Source organism: Ailuropoda melanoleuca, chromosome 2, assembly GCF_002007445.2.
Source record: "Ailuropoda melanoleuca isolate Jingjing chromosome 2, ASM200744v2, whole genome shotgun sequence".
In the NCBI taxonomy this organism is placed as follows: Eukaryota; Metazoa; Chordata; class Mammalia; order Carnivora; family Ursidae; genus Ailuropoda; species Ailuropoda melanoleuca.
In genome coordinates this window covers 13,798,529-13,820,374 of record NC_048219.1, presented here as the reverse complement: position 1 = coordinate 13,820,374, position 21,846 = coordinate 13,798,529, and the positions used below count along the sequence as shown (strand labels likewise).

General features: G+C 36.2%; 1 protein-coding gene across 3 annotated transcripts in view; it reads right to left on the bottom strand.

Annotated features, from left to right (window-relative positions):
* The window catches only part of AGO3 (argonaute RISC catalytic component 3), a 128,656-nt gene that overhangs the window by 75,780 nt on the left and 31,030 nt on the right, over positions 1–21,846 (bottom strand). For 2 of the 3 annotated variants that reach the window (XM_034649102.1, XM_019797391.2), the window contains exons 3-5: positions 11,080–11,200; positions 6,520–6,728; positions 5,553–5,689 (exon numbers count right to left, since the gene is read on the bottom strand). In XM_034649102.1, the coding sequence (XP_034504993.1) occupies positions 5,553–5,689; positions 6,520–6,728; positions 11,080–11,200 (467 nt within the window). Of the gene's footprint in view, positions 1–5,552; positions 5,690–6,519; positions 6,729–11,079; positions 11,201–18,187; positions 18,253–21,846 lie in introns of all 3 variants that reach the window. The other variant, XM_034649109.1, reaches the window with a different exon arrangement.

The window sequence follows — 21,846 nt, the reverse complement described above, 5'->3', positions numbered from 1 at the left end:
CCAAATGCATATGCGGGTGACAGACTGGAATGCTACTGTTACATGCTCTAACAATGCAGGAATAATAATATATAGAAGTAGATCAATGACAGTGGAAAACATAAAAAGTAGAATGAACTTACTGATTGTACCTTATAGTAATAGATAGGAGTCAACATTGAAAGTCAAACAGTAAAAGTTTAAGCAAAATTATAAAGAACAATAATACAATGGTATATTTGCTAAAGCTAGTTAGTAAAGGAGAGGGAGGGAAGAAGGAAAGGAAGATAATAAAGCTAATATAATTGTTACTTATTAAGGAAAAAAGACACCGCTTTAAAAGAGAGAAAGATAAGTGTTAGCATAGCATAATATACAAACTTGTCCAATCACTATGTTGTATACCTGATACTAATGTAACACTGTGTGTCAACCACACTTCCAAAAAAAAAAAAAGTAAAAAAAAAAAAAAGAAAAGAAAAAGAAACATGAGTATTATATGAAGGTGTTAAGTATAAAGGTTTACCACTAGTGAGGGGAAAAAAAACCCTTAATATCAAAACCATTATTTAAAAAGCACACAAGCAGACCACTAGTAGTTTCAAGAACATATATAATCAGAAAATATAATATAAAATAATGTGACACAACTAAAACCAAGCATGTATGTCCTTCCTATCTATCCAGCTTAACTCATCTGTTAACAGAAAAAAAGCTCTAGACTGAATCACAAAACGCAAAACCATTCTATGCTGTCACCAAGATATATCTGTGATTCAGAAAGTATTTAAAAAGGTAAAGGAAAGGAAAAATTAACAGATAGGATAAGGTTCACAAACACATGGATTGTAATCCTTTCATTAGATTATGCAGACTTTTAGCCCAAAGTTTAAGAAGAAAGTCACTTTATCATTGTAAAGGGTACAATTCACAATGAAGAAACAGGTACATATATGCACTTAATAAGACAGCAGCAACATTCAGAAAGCAGAAATCACACAGGAGATATTAGGAGAGAAACACGATAACAGAAATTTAAAAATTTTTCTCCCAGTCTGAGAGAATAAGTAAACAAAAATCACTCAGAAATGATCTAAAACAACATAATCAAAATGGTAAGCACTGATGGATATTCATTTAACTCTACCCTAATAATTGAATATATGTATTTTCAAATAGCTACTGAACTTTCACAAAAATTGACTATGTATTAGACTACAGAATGTACATCAACAAATCTTTCCTCCCTTCCTTTTAGAGAGAGAGAGAGGGGGTGCTCAGGTACCTGTGGGCTGGGAGAGAAACAAAGGGGGAGGGAGGGGCAGAGGGAAAGAATCTCAAGCCGACTCTGCACTGAGTTATGGAGCCTGATGCAGGGCTCAATCTCATGACCCTGAGATCATGACCTGAGCTGAAACCAAGAGTTGGACACTTAATCCAATGAGCCATCCAGGCGCCCCTAGACCACAAAATATACCTCAACAGATTCTAAAAGGAGAAATACAAGTCACATTCTCTGATTAACAACCCACAAAACTAGAAATTTTCAACAAAATCAGAAAGTAAAAAAATCTTCAATCTGAAAATTTAAAAAGTCTCTCAATCAACATTTGGATAAGAAGGAAAATACAAATAAAATTTGTGGTGGTTCTAAACAATAATAAAACTTCTACACATTAGAAGCTTTGGCATGTAGCTAAAATAGTGATCAGAAGAAAATTCACTGCTTTAAATAATTTCATCAATAAGAAAAAATGAAAGTAAATGAGTTACTAATATAGCTCAGAAAGTCAGAAAAACAACTAAAGTAACAAAGTAGAAAAAAAGTAGAGGAAAACACTTATAAAGCTAAAAGCAGAAATTAAGAATTTAGAAAACGGAAAGCCAGAGAGCTTAAAAAAAAAAAAAAGTTTCCAAAGCTCTTTTGCCACGTGGCTGGGGGAGGGGTGTTGAAACCAGTTATTTACACTACTCTCTCTCTCCTAATCAAGAGTAAAATGGACAAAACACAAATATACAAAATAAGAAATGGGGGGGAACCAGAAGAAGTAAACATAATTTCAAAAAATAAGAAACTATGTAAAACTCTCTATAAAAATCAAATACAGATAAAATAATTTTCTAAGAAGATATAACCTACCATAACTGAACCCCAAACTGAGCCTAAACAAATTGATTTTCACAAAATAAATGGAAGTTTTCAAAGAGCTACTACCCATTGAGCAAAACAAAACAAAACACACCACGCCACAAAATTTTATAGAATTCTACCAAATTTTAAAAGAGCTGACAATTTTATTTTATTTATTTATTTATTTTTTTTTTAAAGATTTTTTAATTTCTTTATTCGACAGAGATAGAGACAGCCAGCGAGAGAGGGAACACAAGCAGGGGGAGTGGGAGAGGAAGAAGCAGGCTCACAGAGGAAGAGCCTGATGTGGGGCTCGATCCCACAACGCCGGGATCACGCCCTGAGCCGAAGGCAGACGCTTAACCGCTGTGCCACCCAGGCGCCCCAAGAGCTGACAATTTTAATACTATTTAAAAACTTGTACATTTTAGAAAATGAAAACTTCTGATTTTTTATGAGATAAAAGATTAATACCAAAACTTGAAAAAGATCACACAAAAAAAGATTACAGATCAAGCTTGCTTTTGCATTTTGATTAAAAAAGTAAAATATTAGCAAACAGAATACAGTATCACATTAAAAGAATCCAGAAACACAAGTCTAGTTCAATGTTTGTTAAAAAGAAATATCGTATCATTAGCTTCACTGATCCTGTAAGAAATCTGACAAAATTCAACATCCATTCTTGATTAAAAGTACTTAATAAAATAGCAATCAACAGATGCTCTTATACATAAACATATATATTATGTATATATCATACTTAATGTAGAAACATTGGAAGCATTCCTTTCTATGGTAAGGAATAAAAAGAGGATGCCCACTAATCACTCCGGTTAACACTGTCTAATTAGTCAATATAATCTGATAAGAAAAAAAATCAGAAGTATAAAAATCCAAAGGAAGAGGTAAACCTATCACTATCTGCAGATGAAACGATTATAACCTAGAAATGCCAAGAAAATCACTTGAATAACTACTATAAACAAAAATGGAATTCAATAAGGCAGAGAGAAAAAGGTATACAGAAGTCAAAGGCCTTCATGTATGTAAACAATAACCAGTTAGAGTCTATAAATCCATTTAAAAGAAAAAAAAAAAAAAAGGCAGGGAGGGGGTATATGTGCAAGGTATGTGCAACTTTTACGTGAGGAAAACTTTAAAACACCGCTGAAGGAAACAAAAGTATTCTTGCACCAATAAAAAGGTACAGTGTTTTCTTGGACAGAAAGACTCAGTATCTTAAAGATGCCAATTTGTCCTAACAATTTATAAATGTAGTGAGATTTCAATAAAAATAATAGCTCATCCTCCCACACCCACTGGTGTTTCTACAGCTTACGTGGTAAAATAAATAAGAATAGCCTAGAAAAGCCTGAAGAGAAATTTGAGACGAGCCCTATAAGATACTACAAGTCATAAAAAAGAAACATTAAAGTGTTTGTATATATGCATTCACCATCCCCCCACCAACAAAGACACAAATTTCTACACAGCAAAATACAAAAACAAGACCGTACCAAAGGATAAAAGACAAACGATCAGGGATAAATGCAATTCATAACACAAGGGGCTAATCCACTTAATTTAGAAAGCTCTCAGTAAACGAGAAAACTGAAAATCCAAAAGAAAGGAAGGACAAAAGACATAAATAAACAGCTAATAAAAAAAGAAACAAGGTGACCCTTACACATGTGAAAAGATGGCCAAATGCAAAATAAAAGTACATGAGGAAATGATTTCTTGCAAATCCAATTAATAGAATCTAGAGTTTGACATTTCTAGTAGCAACAAAACGGGTAGTCTCATTCACTGATGTACAATATTTAGAAACTCTACAGAGGGCAATCTGCCAATAATGATCAAAATTACGAAGACATTTGCCCTTGACCCATTAATCTTCCCTCCTGAAATCTATCCTAAAGATACATCTACACATAATAGGAAACAATGTTCTGAAACGGCAAACAAACAGCCCTCGTGTACATCGAAAGAAGAGTTCTGAGATATAGCTCCTTAATGACATATCTCCACAATGGTAGAAGCAACTGAAAATAATGCAGAAACCATGTAGTGATCTGGAAAGATCTAGGGATCCTTGAAGGAATGGCTGATTCCAGGTTTAGGGTAGGAAATATAAGATAAGTCTGAAAAGTCCTCCTGTGCCAGAAAGCAAAAAAGCTATCAAAGACTAATAAATGCAGAATCAGAAAAAATACCACTCGGTAATTGCTACTGAAATAAATGATTTGGGTAACAATGATTACTGAATTGAGAATTAGTAATTGAAAGGTTGACTGGGAGATTTACAATGGAGAAATCAGGCCTACTGATCTCTGAACCTACAGATCAATCTTAGTAGCACTAAAATTGGAACCACTAGATACTGTGTGCCTCCTAATATGATACCATATGAAGCATGTACGAAGTATTCTGAACCAGAACTGAATCAAACTTCCAGGGCCAACTTTCATTTTCAGGAAATACAGGGGACAGAGGAATGAGGTAATGACACCACAAGAACAAAAGACAAATGTGGACTTTTGGATATTCTTCAGGCCAAGTGAGAGTTTCTCCAGCAAGTCAATGGCATTAAAAAAAGAAGAAGAAGAAACAAAACAAGAGGAAGGAAATGGGACTACTACATTAAAAAAGGCATATGAGCCAAACATGATATGTGGATCTTGTCTGGATCCTGATTAGAACCAACTAACTATAAAATGACATATTTGAGTCAATCAAGGAAATCTGATTACAGACAAGGAATTAGAGGCTATTATGATTTTTAAAATTTTCTTACATATGATAATGGCATTATGACTGTGTAAGAAAATAGCCATTCTTTTTTTAGAGGTACATACTGAAGTAGCAGAGGCAAAATAACTTGCTCTCTGGGATTTGATTTAGAGGAGTAAATGTAGAAGGTTTAAGGAAAGGTGGAAAATTCTTGACAGTTTGCACATAGGTGGCAGTTTATCATACTATTTTCCCTACTTCTATATATACTCAAAAATATTCACGAGCTAAACACGAGAATGCAATTAGCAACACCATAAGCATCAGCAGTAGGTATAACACCTGGGGTCACCATGACAGACTACTTTTCCTTTAAAACATGTATTTCATAATGAAATACTGACTCAAGAGTTAAAAGGGCAAAATATGAGATTGTTCAGATAATCATGTCAAGGCTTTAATGTGCTTACTTCATGCTCAGTAGCACTCCAGGACAACTTCTGTGTAAAGGCTTTCTAAATGAAATGTAGTAAAAATACAAAGGTTTCTCAACTCTGTCCTATATAATACATGTCCAAATATTACTTCCAAGACATCAGTACATATAATTATATATAAACTGCACACATACACACACATGCACAGACGCATGCGCGCAATACAGGAATCAACCATCCAATACGGAATATGGTTTTAGTTCCCTTACCATCAATATTAAGCATCATTTTCCACATGGCAGGTCGAACAGATTGATGGAATCCAAACCATACTTCCCTGCCCCCTCCCAGGGGGTGGTCATATCCTTCTGGAGCTGAGAAAAAGGAACGCCCCACAGGTGTATATCTACAAAAATTAAAATGTCATGTTCAGTCCTTTCTTTCCCATATAGGTATTTAAATTTGCAGATAGGTGAGTCTAGGGCACATAAACTTAATTTATCCTAATGATGCTTATCATTAGGAATATATGAAACTAAATATTTTCTAATTTGTGAAAGCAAAAAGCAGCCATTCTAAATGAAAAACGAAAACAAAACAAAAACCATTGGCATCCTTTACTGAAATTATCTCTTCCTAAAACGAATGTTAGTTTGGGTAAGAATAACTTTTATTTAAAATACTTTCTTAGAAACAGATGAAAAGAAAAGCCAGTTCCAACCTTAGGAAATGCTGAAAAGTAAATAAATATTGATCAAAAGGCTATTTCTATAAATGTGTTCCCAAAACATATTTTTCCTTAAAAAGACACATTGATCCTACATATATAGGCACACAAATACAAACAAACACTTGAGAGGTGGTAGTGTGATTAAGAGAGTAGCAATTTCAACACAAATTGATACTATTGTATAAACAATGAAATTACCTCTAGAAAAAGGGGACTTAACTAAACATGTCAGTTACTCAAGATTTACAGCTTCTAAGATAAAGGTCTGACATTTTTCTAAAAGGTATCTGCTAGAATAGCTACATTAATGATGTGCATTCACTTTCAAAAATAGTTCTGTAACTTACTTCTTCTGTCAATGAACTTGTATGCATGCTATTCTTTAAATGAAGTAATCAAAACATAAACATGTGAAGGTTGATCAAAGGAGATCTGTACAACTCGCTCTCGGGAAGAAAGCCCTCACACTGAAAATGTAAAAAGAAAAAAAAGCCAGAAGCACCCACTTCATGGAGGGCAGATGTCGTAGCACCACATCAACGGCATGGACAGGATTAGTGCTGATTGGCTTGTCTAATTCCAGTGGCTCAGGCAAGGTCCGTCCTGTCAGTACTTCGTGGAGCAGGTGCCAACTCACCCGAGAGACAAATTTAATTGACACCTTGAAAGGTCGATCTTTTCCACCTTCCCCAGGTAAAGTAACATCTAAATCTACCTGTTGATGGGGAAATAATCAATCGATAAGTTGAAAAAGATAAGTACAATTATTTTTAAGTTATAAAGATATTTAAGGAAAAACAGAGCAAATATTTTAAAAAAGTCAAGGCTAAATCAGTAGCCTCCAAGTTATACGGTTAAGCAAAAAAAAAAAAAAAAGCAAAGTACACAAGATTACAAATAGTATGCCACCTTTTATGTGAAAAAGGAGAAAAATGAGAAAATATACATATATCTTATTTCTGCAAAAGAAACAAAAGAAGTATGAACCAGAAACAAAGAAACTGGTTACTCTCAAAGGATGGGAAGAAACAGACTAGGAGAAATAAAGGAGGAACAATTCTGAGTATACTTTTCAGTATAGTTTTGATTTCTGGAACCATGTTAAATAAAGCTTTATTTTTTTTTAAATAAAGTTTTATCAGTTAAAAAAATAAAACCTAGAAGGATAAAGTGAAAAAGTTAAAATATAAACAAAATCAAATGAAACCAAATGTATTTCAAATGAATAACCTAACCACACTGAAAGAAGGGAAAAGAGAAAACATTAATGCAAGGAACTCTTGAACACGGTATATGGAATATATTCTCAGTTAAGGTTGTGGAGGACAGGCGGGTGGTATGGTGTAGCAATTCAGAAACGATTTTATAAATGTACGATAGGATTGAACAAATGAGTAAAAGCAGTGATGTTTTGAGGTTCGAAAAAGAAGGAAAATGCAAATATGTGATGTGGGGAGTAAAGGAAGAATCCTGGGGGGATAAACTAAAATTTAAAGAATCAGTTTGAACTCATGATTTCCAATACACATATATTGTATATTATACAATAAGTAGTACTTCTGCAGGGTACTTATGGTAGGTTCATCATATGACATGTAATATTTATTATATAATGTCTCTTTTATTTACTTATTTATATATTTTTATTTCCTATCTGTGTCCATTTCAGAAACACCTATACCCCAGCAGCATGAATACATACCCAGATTTTGGTTTCTAAGTTGCATCCCTTTACTGAAAGAAACCATTGTTCCTTTGAGAAAGGGCCAGTTGCATGGCTGCAGCAGGGAAAACATAAGATGAACCTGGATCATCTTGTGCCAGAAAGTAAGGAAATACTCAAAAAAAGTGTATAATGTAAAAAGGAAACAGGAACCAGCTTAAAGGGGCTCCCAATGGCCAAATCTGGGACAACTGGGGCAGTGAAATAAGTAAGGATAAATAAATTAGAGAAAAGAAAATGCTGTTACAGGCAATACCAACTAATAAATGTAGAAGGAATGACAGAATTAGAAAATCACCATTACTACATAGTAATAATCCTTCCAAGCAAGAATCATCAATTACTTAAAAATCTAATGAGAAAAAGGATTCCTTGTATCCTCCATATCGGGGTGCCTGGGTGGCTCAGTTGGCTAAGTGATCAATTCTTGATCTCGGCTCAGATCATGATCTCAGGGTCTTCAGATCAAGCCTGCATCGGGTGCCCTGCTCAGCAGGGAGTCTGCTTGAGATTCTCCCTCTCCCTCTGCCCCCTGCCCCCCAGTTCACACTCTCTCTCTAAAATAAACAAATTTTAAAAATTTAAGGAAAAAAAAGTATTTCCCATATCAAAATTAAAAACTTCTTAGGAGCACCTAAGTGGCTCAGTAGGTTAACCATCCAACAGTTCTTAACCTCAGCTCAGGTCTTGATTTCAGTCAGGGTCATGAGTTCAAGCCCCGCCCTGGGCACGGAGCCTACTCAAAACAACAACAACAAAAAACAAAACCAAAAACGCTTCTGTGCACCAGAGGACACAATCAACAAAATGTAAAGGCAACCTACAAAATGTGAGAAAATATTTGCAAATCATTTATCTGGTAAGAATCCCTAAAATTCAACAACAACAAAAACTAATCCCAATTAAAAAAATGGGCAAAGGACACAGATGCACAAATGAGCTCATGAAAAGATGCTCAACTCACTAATCATTAGGGAAATGAAAATAGAAACCACAGTGAGATACAATCTCACACCCATTAGGATGGTTACAATAAAAAAAAAAAAAACAACCCAGAAAACAACAAGTGTTGGCAAGGGTATGGAGAATTTGGAACCCTTGTGCATTGCTGGTGTGAAAGTAAAATGGTACAGCCACTGTGTGGTGATTGAGAAATCACGGTATGGTGATTTCTCAAAATGTTAAAATAGAATTACCACTTATACACAAAAGAACTGAAAGCAAGAAATGAAATAGATATTTGTACACCCATGTTCACAGCAGCATTATTTTAACAGCCAAAAGCTGTTCATCACGGATGTATGGATAAACAAAATGTGGTATATACACACAAAGAAGTATTATTCAGCCTTAACAAGGAAGGAAATTCTGACACATGCAACAACATGGATGAATTTTGAGGACATGAGGCTAAGTGAAATAAGTCACAAATACTGTACGATTCCACTTAGGTGAGGTACTGAGAGTAGTCAAAGTCACAGAGACAAAAGGTAGAATGGTGGCTGCCAGGAGCTGAGGGGAGAATGCGGAGACTTAGTGTTTCATGGGTACAGTTTCAGTTTTATAAAAAGAGTTATGGAGATAGATAGTGATGATGGTTGCAAATGTACTTCATGCCACTAAAATGTACATTAAAAATGGCTCAGTTGGTAAATTTTATGTTATGTGTATTTTACCGTAATTTAAAATAAAATCTCCCCACAAGAGTAAAGAGAAAAAAGAAAAACTTGACAGGAAAAACCTGGCAGATACCAGCTTAACCAAGTGATCAAACTTAACATTACAATTAACAGAACAAATACATATTAAGGTCTCCTGATATGATCCACTGATGAGGAAAGAACACTTGTGTAATTATTTCTGCTAAAAATGCTTAATCAGAATCTAATCAAGAGAAAATCAGACAAACCCAGATTGAGGGACATTCTACAAAACAACTTGCCTATAATCTTCTACCATGTTAATGTCATGAGAGGAAAAGAAAAAGGCTGGGAAACTCTTCCAGAACAAAGGACACTAAAAAGATGTGGTATCTTGGGGCACCTGGGTGGCTCAGTAGATTAAGCATCTCACTGTTGATTTTGACTCAGGTCATGATCTCAGGTTTGTGGGACTGAGCCCGTACTAGCCTCCATTCTCAATGGGGATCTGATTGAGAATCTTTCCCTCTGCCCCTCCCTCTGCTCATGTGCTTGCTCTCTCTATCGAATACATAAAAAAATCTTAAAAAAAAAAAAAAAAGACATGTATCTAAATACAATCATGAACCTGGACTGAATTTGTACTAGAGGGGGAAAAAATGCTAAAAGTCATCAGTGGAACAAATGACAAAACTAGAATATGGGTTGTTGATTAGATAAAAGTATATTGATAAAAAATTTAGTGGAGCGGATAACCGTACTTTGATTTTTATCCTTGGTCTTAGGAAATACATATTAAAGGGCATCATACATGCAACCTTCTCTTGAATGGTTCAGGAAAAAGTAAGTATGTATGTGTAGCTCACTCTATATAAATATCTATAATGACAACAAAAGAGAAAAAGAAAGAATGATAAGACAAATGTAAAAATTAAGGAACACTGGTGAATCTGGGTAAAAGGTCTACATGAGTTCGACTCTTACAACTTTTCAGTATGTTTGAGTCTCACATTGGGCTCCCTGCTGAGCAGCGAGTCTGCTTACCCCTCTTTCTCTCCCGCTGCCCCACCCCCTGCTGTCTCTCTCAAATAAATAAAATCTTAAAAAAAAAAACTGGAAAAAAATAAAATTATTTCAAAATAAAAAGTTAAAAAATATAAATAATACACTCTTTTTTTTTTTTAAAGGTTTTATTTATTTATTTGACAGAGATAGAGACAGCCAGCGAGAGAGGTAACACAAGCAGGGGGAGTGGGAGAGGAAGAAGCAGGCTCACAGTGGAAGAGCCTGATGTGGGGCTCGATCCCATAACGCCGGGATCACGCCCTGAGCCGAAGGCAGACGCTTAACTGCTGTGCCACCCAGGCGCCCCTAAATAATACACTCTTATGTATATATGGACTACAATAAAATGGTAATAAATGCATTTAAAGCGAGATACTGTGGGGTGCCTGGGTGGCTCAGTTGGTTGAGTGTCTGACTCTTGGTTTAAGCTTGAGTCATGATTTCAAGGTCATGGTATGGAGCCCTGTGTTGGCCTCCATGATAGGCATGGAGCCTGCTTGAGATTCCCTCCTTCTCCCTATGCCCCCTCCCCCCAACTCAATCTCTCTCTCAAAAAACAAAAAAGTAAATAAATAAAAATAAAAAATAAAGGGAGATATTGCAAAAGAATAGCTTTTCAATAAAGGAAAGTATCTTACCCCAGTAGTTGCCACAGGTAGTGGATTGGCTGTGTAAAGGCTTCTTTTTCCATCATAAACTGGTCTACGGTCCCCAAATATAGTCACCTTAAAATGCTGAACCATTGAGTCAACCACCTCCCTAAAAAAAGGGAAAAAAATACATTCACATAATCCTCTGCATGATGAAACACAAAATAAAGTAATTCTCGCACTATTTAAAGCTGCCAAAATTCTGAAAGACAATCATACTGATAAAGATATTGCTTTCAGGACCATACCCTAGAATATCAGAAAGACTGATTTCTGGCAAGGGATATGAATTTCACAAAAGACAGAAAAGAATGAATCCGGTGAATTACCTAATCGTTCTGGGCCTCAGTAAACCTGCAAAATATTTTCCTTAGAAAATGATCCCAAATCCCTTTTACCATCTCTGAGCATTACCTGACACATGCACTTCTCTATCAAAGAGTTTGACGCTTTTCACTCTGTGCTCAAATACCACCTAGTACATACATCTACTATAACATTTACTCCACTGTATTAGATTTATTGTACACTTCACTTCTACTACACTGTGAGATTTTTGACAGCAATAAACACACTATACCCCCCTCAGTCCTTTTTAACCCCCTTCCCCATCCTTACAACATTATCTAGCCAGTAAGAATATTCGGAAACCTGTTTTCACCCAGCAAACATTTTTATCCTATATATACTTACATGGAAAGATACTCAAGACTTTTACATTAAAAAAATTAGACTGTAGTGAGAATAATACAAAATATCCACAAATCAACATTTAATTTTGTACACACATTACTTGTAAAAGCAGTGGAAAGATATCTAGAAGGATATCGTACCAAATAGATACAGTGGTTACCTCTGGTGAGAGAAGTGAAGAACGACTTTTTATTTTGTCTAAATAATCTAAATATATTATGATGAGAGTATACTTACATTATTACTGGTATAATTTACAATACATTTAAAAGAATGGGAAAAAGGATTCAATGCTAGCCTATGGGTAGGTAGGAGAGAAAGGAGAGAAAAAGACATTCTCTGATACAAAATAATTGAGCTGACTTGATACCTAGAGCAATTTTCTACATGCTCAAAATTTCTATTTTCCTTCTTCAATTTCACTTTGCTCAAACTATTTAAATCAACATCAAGCCTCTTCCAGAGTAAATTTTACAAAAAAGATTTGACTCACTGATCCGTTTTTACATACAAAACAAATTTCAAAATTTTCTGCCATTTAAGATTTTTTCTGCAGCCATTATCATCAAGTCCAGTTTCTTATGTGAAACTTTACAGATCTAATTTGTCAGAATGTCTTGACTATTTTGTCACTTTTACTCAACAGTAAATCGGTGTAACTCTAAGCTTACCAAATCCTGACAACCCAATCAAACCACTCTAAGGATCAAAATGGTTGGAGGAGATTAAAATAGCTGTGCTATGGGGCGCCTGGGTGGCTCAGCTGGTTAAGCGTCTGCCTTCAGCTCAGAGCAGGATCCCGGTGTTCTGGGATTGAGCCCCGCATCGGGCTCCCTGCTCCACTGGGAGCCTGCTTCTTCCTCTCCCACTCCCCCGCTTGTGTTCCCTCTCTCGCTGGCTGCCTCTCTCTCTGTCAAATAAATAAATAAAATCTTAAAATAAAATAAAAAAGCTGTGCTGAAACAACTTAGGGATAAAAAATGTTCTGTTTCAATATCTAGCACAGTATATTCTTCATAAATGTTCTAATAGTGGATAATATACATCAACAAGCTCCTAGAACCGCCAATGGAATCTAAAGCTGAATTCAACATGTCTCCCCCATGTTATCTGGTTATCCTATTGCTGCTCCTCTTTACTGGGGCCTCCCTCTCCCCATTTACTCAGATTCAAAACCTGGCTCATCTCTTCATCCAATTAGTTGCTGACCTCACCTCTCTACAGCACTTCTCACATCCGTCCTTTACTTTTCATTCCCAATTACCACCATCTTAAATTATAACCTCATATTCCAGTACCTGGATTATTTTAAGTCTCTTGTTTTTTGTTTTTAAAGATTGTATTTATTTGACAAAGACAGCCAGCAAGAGAGGGAACACAAGCAGGGGGAGTGGGAGAGGAAGAAGCAGGCTCCCAGTGGAGGAGCCTGATGTGGGGCTCGACCCCAGAATGCTGGGATCACACACTGAGCCGAAGGCAGACACTTAACGACTGCGCCACCCAGGCGAGGCCTCTTAAGTCTCTTGTTTTTTATGCCTTTAATTTTTTCTTCTCCAACCCAACTTACATATATCACTGCCAAATGAGTCCCCAAATCCCACTTTTATGTCCCAGATACAAAAGGTTAAGTTAATCACACTCCTCGATTCATGGCTTATTATCATTCATCTGTACAAGACCTCTCTTCTTTCCTTCCACCTCCACTTCCTAAACTCCCTTCCTCTTCTCAGTAAGTTATTTCTTCTAATGTGTTTGATGAACATCCTTCTGTTTGCTTATATTCCCACTTTTATCCTCTGGCACTAGGTTTTTAAAATGTATTCATATTACTGTGGGATGCTTAGTTCATTGTTTCTGATTGATACAAAATACTCCATATGTTGTCTATCCATTCACCCAACAATGCAGACTTTAATTGCCAGCTACCAAAAACAATGGTGCAATGCAGTATCTCTTACTATATCCTTTTATGGACTTGCGTGAGAACTAATCTCTGGCTGTATACCCAGGAACAAAATTGTTAGGTCCAAGTGAATTTTATCAACTAAGTGATGAAGAACTGCCAAATTGCTCTCCAGAGCGGCTGAACAAGCTATATTCCTGGAGGTTCCTATTTCCCCATATCCCAGACAAGATTAGGCATTATCCAGCTCCGCTTTCTATTTTTTGCTAGCCTAGCAGGTAAAACTAAAACGTTATTTTAATTGGGATTTCTCCTGGTACTAATGAATTTGAGCATTCCTTCATGTACCTGTTCCTTCTGTTAATTCCCCCTTTGTTTCCTTTGCTCATTTTTCTATTGGGGCCCCAGTCTTTTTGTTGAATTGAAGGGGTTTCTTTGATAGCCTGATAGTCCAGATATTAATTCATTAACAGGTTCAGTTATTGCAAATATCTTCCAAATGTTATCTGCCTGTTAACAATATCTATGTATTTGTTGAACTGAAATCCTTAATACTATATCATCAAATGAATCATTTTTCACCTTATGGTTTCATGCTTTTAAGCCCTGCATCAGGCTTCCTGCTCAGTGGAGAATGTGTTTGCCTCTCTCCCTCTGCCCCTTCCCCTCTGCTCATGCTCTGTCTCTTTCTCTCAAATAAATAAAATAAATAAATAATATAAATAAAATAAATAAAATAAGTAAAATCTTTTAAAAAAGAGAATTATTGGGGCGCCTGGGTGGCTCAGTCGTTAAGCGCCTGACTTCGGCTCAGGGCGTGATCCCGGGGTCCTGGGATCGAGCCCCACATCAGGCTCCTCCACTATGAGCCTGCTTCTTCCTCTCCCACTCCCCCTGCTTGTGTTCCCTCTCTCGCTGGCTGTCTCTCTCCATCAAATAAATAAATAAATAAACTTAAAAAAAAATAAAAAAAATAAAAAAGAGAATTATTTTCCTAATACTAAATCACAAAGTGCTTCATTAACTATAGCTTTATCTACATATAGTTATTTATATATATAGTTTTATAACTATCTATAGTTATCTATACATATAGCATATATATATAATTTTATCTATATTATTTTGGCCACTAATCCATGAGGTCCTTCTTTATAAACAGTGTTATATAAGGACTCTATTTTATTTTCTCCATATAGTAAGCCAGTGGTCCCACACCATCTACTAAATAGTCTATACATAACCAATCAATTTAAAATGCCATCTTTTGGGGTGCCTGGGTGGCTCAATTGGTTAAGCGTCCGACTCACGATCTCGGCTCAGGTCTTGATCTCACCGTCATGAGTCTGAGCACCACGTTAAAATAAATAAGGAAATAAAATGCCATTTTTATCTTATAAGTTCTCAACATATAAATGAATCTGGCTCTTGAATTCTCTGTATTGTCCCAGTGGTTTATTTGTCTGTTCTTAAACAACTATCTTAGGTTTTCACAATTACTAAAGTGTTTTATTATACTGTAACATGGGGCAGGGCAAGTTCCTTTTCTTTTTCTAAGTTAAACAGGACATTTATGGAAACTTTTTTTTTTTTTTAAGATTTTATTTATTTATTCGACAGAGATAGAGACATCCAGCGAGAGAGGGAACACAAGCAGGGGGATTGGGAGAGGAAGAAGCAGGCTCATAGCTGAAGAGCCTGATGTGGGGCTCGATCCCATAATGCCAGGATCACGCCCTGAGCCGAAGGCAGACGCTTAACCGCTGTGCCACCCAGGCGCCCCAGTTATGGAAACTTTTAATCAGAATAAACTTCTAAAGTGGTCCCCACAAACTATCAATACCATAAAGAAAAGAAATATATCTAGTGCACTACATATAGTAAATAAGAATAAAATATGTTAGTTAAGAAACCCTCAAATTGGGGCGCCTGGGTGGCGCAGTTGTTAAGCGTCTGCCTTCGGCTCAGGGCGTGATCCCAGCGTTCTGGGATCGAGCCCCACGTCAGGCTCCTCCGCTGGGAGCCTGCTTCTTCCTCTCCCACTCCCCCTGCTCGTGTTCCCTCTCTTGCTGGCTGTCTCTGTCAAAAAAATAAAATAAAATCTTTAAAAAAAAAAAAAGAAACCCTCAAATTATACATACTTGGGAGACACTGCTAGTATACTAAAAACAAATGAGCGTGTTTAAAGTTACTAAAACACAATAACAATGAACTCAATGAAGATGAAATATAATAGGGGTAACTGTAAAATTTAAACATTTCTGTTTAAAAAGCTCAACTGCAAAAGAACAGATTAGAGGATGCGAACTTACTGCTTTTGTGGAAAGGGGCTTTAGGTGACTCTTAAGTCCAGAATGAACTAATAGTGGGATGTAGCTTCCTCAAAATTAAAAAAATTAGGTTGCATATATTTAAGTGCCCAGTATAAAGCATGTCACCATCCCATCACATATTATATAGTCATTGTGCATTCTGAAGTACTCTGTTCAATTTGGAAAAATTTAAGACCCTAAAAAAATGAAACATAACCAGAAGAAGGTAATCCTGATAGAAATTCATGTAACATGAGTAAAAATAAATCAAACTAAGGACTTCAAGTCTGGAATAGGAAAGACTCAAAGGAAATTATAGAAGCCTCTGGCTATTTTGATGGACTGTCATGTGATAAACTAAGCAGAAAATCTACCTTGTTTGAAAGGATAGAACTAGGATAGAACTCACAAATAACTGGAAAGACATAAGAAGCTAGACTTTGGAATAAATATTTCCCACATTTCCTAACCACCAGACTTATTCACAAGTGGATTATACTACCTTATAAAGTACCTAAGTTCACCCTTGCTAGAAAAGCTCAAGGAGCAGTTATGTCACAGAAGATACCAACCAGAAGACTGAAACGAATAATCTCTGCAATCCCCTCTAACAGTAAAATTTAATTAGGAGAATACCAAATAATGAAACACTGCAGATTTTACCATGACATCAGATATAAAAACTTCTTTATGAATAATTACACTAAACACTGAACTCAAGCTCTGAGAGCCTTTAACAGAACGGTGTTAGAATTCTATATACACTGGCCAATTCTAACATTAAACTACTTTTAAGTTCATAACTGCTAACACCTATGTTTCAAAGGGAAATAGCTTTTCTAAGGACCATCATTTATTATGTCTCTTTAATCTCTCACTAATATGATGTAATTGATATATTTAGATATTTAATGAAACTTTAGTATGCAAGTTAACAAAATGACAATTCAAGAAACCGCAAATTTTCACTTGTTATTTCAAAAGATACTGTGACAAAGGGTAATGTATTACAGTGCTCATCAGGCAGGCATGTGAAACTAAATAAAAACTCTAAAATAGTAATTTATCTAGTCATCTATTCAGCAACAGCAGCAAAGGTGCTCACTGTATTATGAAGAAAGTTTGAATTGGGAAATTTCCAATTTAAGAAACCTCTACATGTGCTAACATAAGCACTGGAAGAAAAATAAGTAGATATGAGCTTTTAGTCCCACTCTGCCACTAGGTTGTTATGAAAGTTACCTTGCCTCTCTAACTTTAGTTCCTTCATCGACAAAAATGGGATAATAGTCTCTGGGCTGTTACAGAGACCATATGGGATATTAGTGAAAGTACTTTTGGCGGAAAAAGGAAATATATGAGATACTATTTTTTTTTTAAAGATTTTATTTATTTATTTGACAGAGATAGGACAGCCAGCGAGAGAGGGAACACAAGCAGGGGGAGTGGGAGAGGAAGAAGCAGGCTCCCAGCAGAGGAGCCTGACGTGGGGCTCGATCCCGTAACGCCAGGATCACGCCCTGAGCCGAAGGCAGACGCTTAACCGCTGTGCCACCCAGGCGCCCCGAGATACTATTTTTATACAAAAATTTAAGCATAATTATCTCACAAATATACTTCAAGACTATATTGAAATATTGAAGTCTTCCAAACAACAAACAGATACATCACAATGTATTAGTATCAAAGTAAATTAATACAAAGAATAAATTCTGGTAATTTAACATAAACTGTGAACTGAATTTTCTCTATGTCACAGTTGTGGAACTGTCTTTGTCTTATGTGCAGTTGTTTTTTATTGTAACAATGGGGAAGAATCCTTTGATCTTTTGTTCAAATGTAGAAATTTTAGCACAACATTTAAGTGTATATTGTAGTAAAATTACAATTACCAAAATATGCAAACTACTTTAACTTCTAAAGCAGTAATTAGGAAAGCAATTTGGGAAAGAAAATCTGAGTAAATGGGAATAAGAACTTCTAACCAATCTTTAGTGGCTTCCTTTGACTGATGACCTTAGTCTGAGAAGGAAAGAATTCTCACAGAGTATAATATGATGCATTTTTGTAGAACTTCGGGATAGAATTTAAAAATCCTTAAGAATATCTGGCGATTACTACAAAAATGGAACCTACCTGAGTGCATTATGTTTTACAAAGGGCTACAGCCTACCTTTCCCACTCTTACCTCAACCACCACTTCCTACATTCTGGTACCAAGTCTTTTGACTCCATCATGCTCTGGTGCACAGACTGTAAAGTAAAATTTAATATTGGTTTCAGTAAGTACCACTTTACCACCTGACTCATGCAGCAGAAAAATGGTAGGAGAGGGAAATTTTAATGTAAAAAGGAGAAGAAATTATTTTCATTAATTGTTCTATATGCTCATAGAGACCCACCTTCATCTCATTTCTAGTTCTCTCTTATTCTCTGCTCCCAAAAGGTAGAATGGGAAATATTATTTTAGTCTATACAAGAAGACATGAAATAGTATCTTCCCCTGAAAGTGACTATTGACATTAGTTTCGTATTCATAGTTACAATAAATTAATCTGTCACTATAGTACAGACAGAAAGAAGGAAGATTGCTAAGGTATAACACGATGGTAAAATCACCCAGAGGCTTGCTTATAAAACACAACTAAAACAGCTGGCAGTCTCTCCTTGTATCCTTCCAACTTTGAATTTATCTTCATAACTCTTCAATAAGTAACGGAGAAGGTCGCCAATGAATACTTTTGCATCAAGATAAAGTTTAAAAGATACAGAATAGAGAAAAAGGGGTTATACTTCAGATCAAATTTTTAGTATTTTATAATATAAAATCTGTAGTACACCAGAGCATTTTTCTAAAAACTGTCTTCATCATTTCACATGGGTATGAATTCTTTCGTAATTTTATTTAACTACACTTGCTAATCCAGTGGAGTAAACATTACCAGTATTCACAGATAACTGATGGATTACTTGAGACTGAGAAATTATTTTTTAACTCAATCTGGCTTACACTAACAACTCTATTCTAGAACACTTCTCCCTTAGGCCACCACTGATTTTTTTTTTTTTTAAGATTTTATTTATTTTTTCGACAAAGATAGAGATGGCCAGCGAGAGAGGGAACACAAGCAGGGGGAGTGGGAGAGGAAGAAGCAGGCAGCCCGATGCGGGGCTCGATCCCATAACACCGGGATCACACCCTGAGCCGAAGGCAGATGCTTAACCGCTGTGCCACCCAGGCGCCCCCCACCACTGACTTCTTAAAAGACATGGTCTCTTTTCAGCTTTTACACCCCGGCTTCCTTTAGCATTTGCCACTGTGATCAATCCTTGAAAATTCTATGTCAAAATCCTTTCTTTACTTTCTCTGAAACAGCTTATACTTTGTCCTGGTTCTCCTACTTTTCCAGTCTAAGTGTCTTCACTGGCAAACCTGAAACAACAGTATCCCCAGAGATCCATTCTCAATCTTACTTTGACTCTGCTCACTTTCCCTAGCTTTTAACTATCACCTATATGCTGACACATCTCAAATCTTAATCTCTATCTTGACTTATTTCCTGAGCTCTAGGCACTTACTTCCAATAATCTCTTAAACCTCCCTACTTTGATGTTTCTTATGCAATTCAACCTCCAAATATACAAAACAGAAAATAAAAAACTGGGTCCTTTCACCATCTTTATTTCTGTTAAAGCCATCATTATTGCACTAGTTAGGGAACGATGAAGCCATTCTTCTCTCTTCTCTTTCCCTCCACACCTAAATTACTCATTCTTCTAAATGTTACCTCTAAGCCCTTCCTTCATCCCCACTGCCACTGCTGGTAGTTAGTCTTAGAAAACACTATCTCTAATCTAGAAAAGTATGTATCAGAGATGCTAGAGGGTATGCTAGAGTATGAGGGGAAAAAAGTTAGAAGTATTTATATTTAATTTTCATCTAATAATCAGAAATTAAGATTTATTAACATTCATGAATATGGATTGACACTGAAGTCTTCACTTAGCCCTTGTCAGATGATCAGATGTAACATATGGTGCACCAGGAACTCTAAGAGAACAACAGGACTTCTGCAACATGTAAAAGTTACCAGTGTACTGTAGCAACACTGTATGGTAGCAGATGTTAACTACATTTACCTTGATGGGCACAGTATAATGTATAGAGTTGTCAAATCAGTATGTTGTATACTTAAAACTAATATAACATTGTATGTCAATTATATCTCGATTTTAAAAAAAGAATCAACAGTGGAACTCTCACTCATTCTTTTTCAGCATGTTGCAACTTATTTCAGTTCATGTGTGGCATATATTCAATCAGATTTTTGGTACATGAATACAAAAATTTCAAATTATCAAATGTATTTTTAAATAGTTTATTTCAAAATATTGTTTCTTGCCTTTAATTTTTCTATAGTTATAATATGTTAGAATAGTGGTACATTTCTATAAATTTAAAAACTTTAAATGTGTGCAAATACATTAATTTATTTATTGTTCAGTCCATGGTCAAACATATTTTAACTAATGGGGATGAGTAATCTGAAGTTTGAAGACCACTGATCTAGATGACTGCAAACAGCCTTCCCAATGTTCTCCAGAACTCTGGTCTTTCTCTTTTCTTTTCTTTTTTTAATTTAAAAGATTTTATTTATTCATTTGAGAGAGAGAGAGAGAGAGTGTGTGTGTGTGTGTGTGTGTGTGTGTGAGAGACAGAGAGCACGAGCGGGGTGGGGGGGAGCAGAGGAAGAGGGATTAGCAGACTCTCCACTGAGCAGGGTTCTATCCCAGGACCCTGAGATCATGACCTGAGCCATAGGCAGACACTTAACTGACTGAGCCACCTGGGTTCCCCTGGTCTTTCTCTTTTCTAATTCATCTGCCACACTGTCATTAATTATGCCTTTTTTTTAAAGATTTTATTTATTTATTTGACAGAGAGAGAGAGCGAGAGAGGAAACACAAGCAAGGGGAGTGTGAGAGGGAGAAGCAGGCTTTCCGCTGAGCAGGGAGTCCGATGCGGGACTCAGTTCCAGGACCCTGGGATCATGACCTGAGCCGAAGGCAGACGCTTAATGGCTGAGCCACCCAGACACCCCTAGTTACGCCTTTAAATATACATGTTCCTCATGTGCTCAAAGCCTCCAATGGCTCTCCACTGTTTCTGAATTCACAAGCCTTAGCATGGAATTGAGACCCTTCACCGGGGTGCCTGGGTGGCTCCAGTGGTTAAGTCTCCCAATTTTGGCTTCGGTCATGATCTCAGGGTTGTGAGATCCAGCCCCGTGTCTGACTCCGTGCTCAGTGGAGACTCTGCTTTGAGATTCTTTCTCTCCCTCTCCCCTCCCCACCCCTGTGCTTTCTTGCTCTCAAATAAATAAATAAATCTTAAAAAAAAAAAAAGACCCTTCATAACTAACCCCCCCGGCTAAGTTTTCAGACTCAAGCTACTCTGTTCATACTAGCCTATTTCTGTTACATAAACATGTCATGATTTTGCTATATCCATTCTATATAGATTATTCTTTCTTCTGTTCTATTATTTAGTTCAGATACCACATCATATATCCTAACTAAAAGCAGGAATCATTGCTCTTTCATCACAGCACATAATGCATATCTCACAGAACTTGTCACTACATACAGATTATGAAATCTCCAGCAGGGGTCAGATCTTATTTACCTTGTTATCTCCAGAACCTAGTACTGTACCCAATACAAAAAAGGGACACAAAAAGTTAAATAGTTAATGAAAACATAGGGAAGATCCTAAAATGATCTTTAAGTTTTAAAAGTTACTGCAAAATTTAAAATTTTAATTCCAGTCAGGGTCCATATACTCTT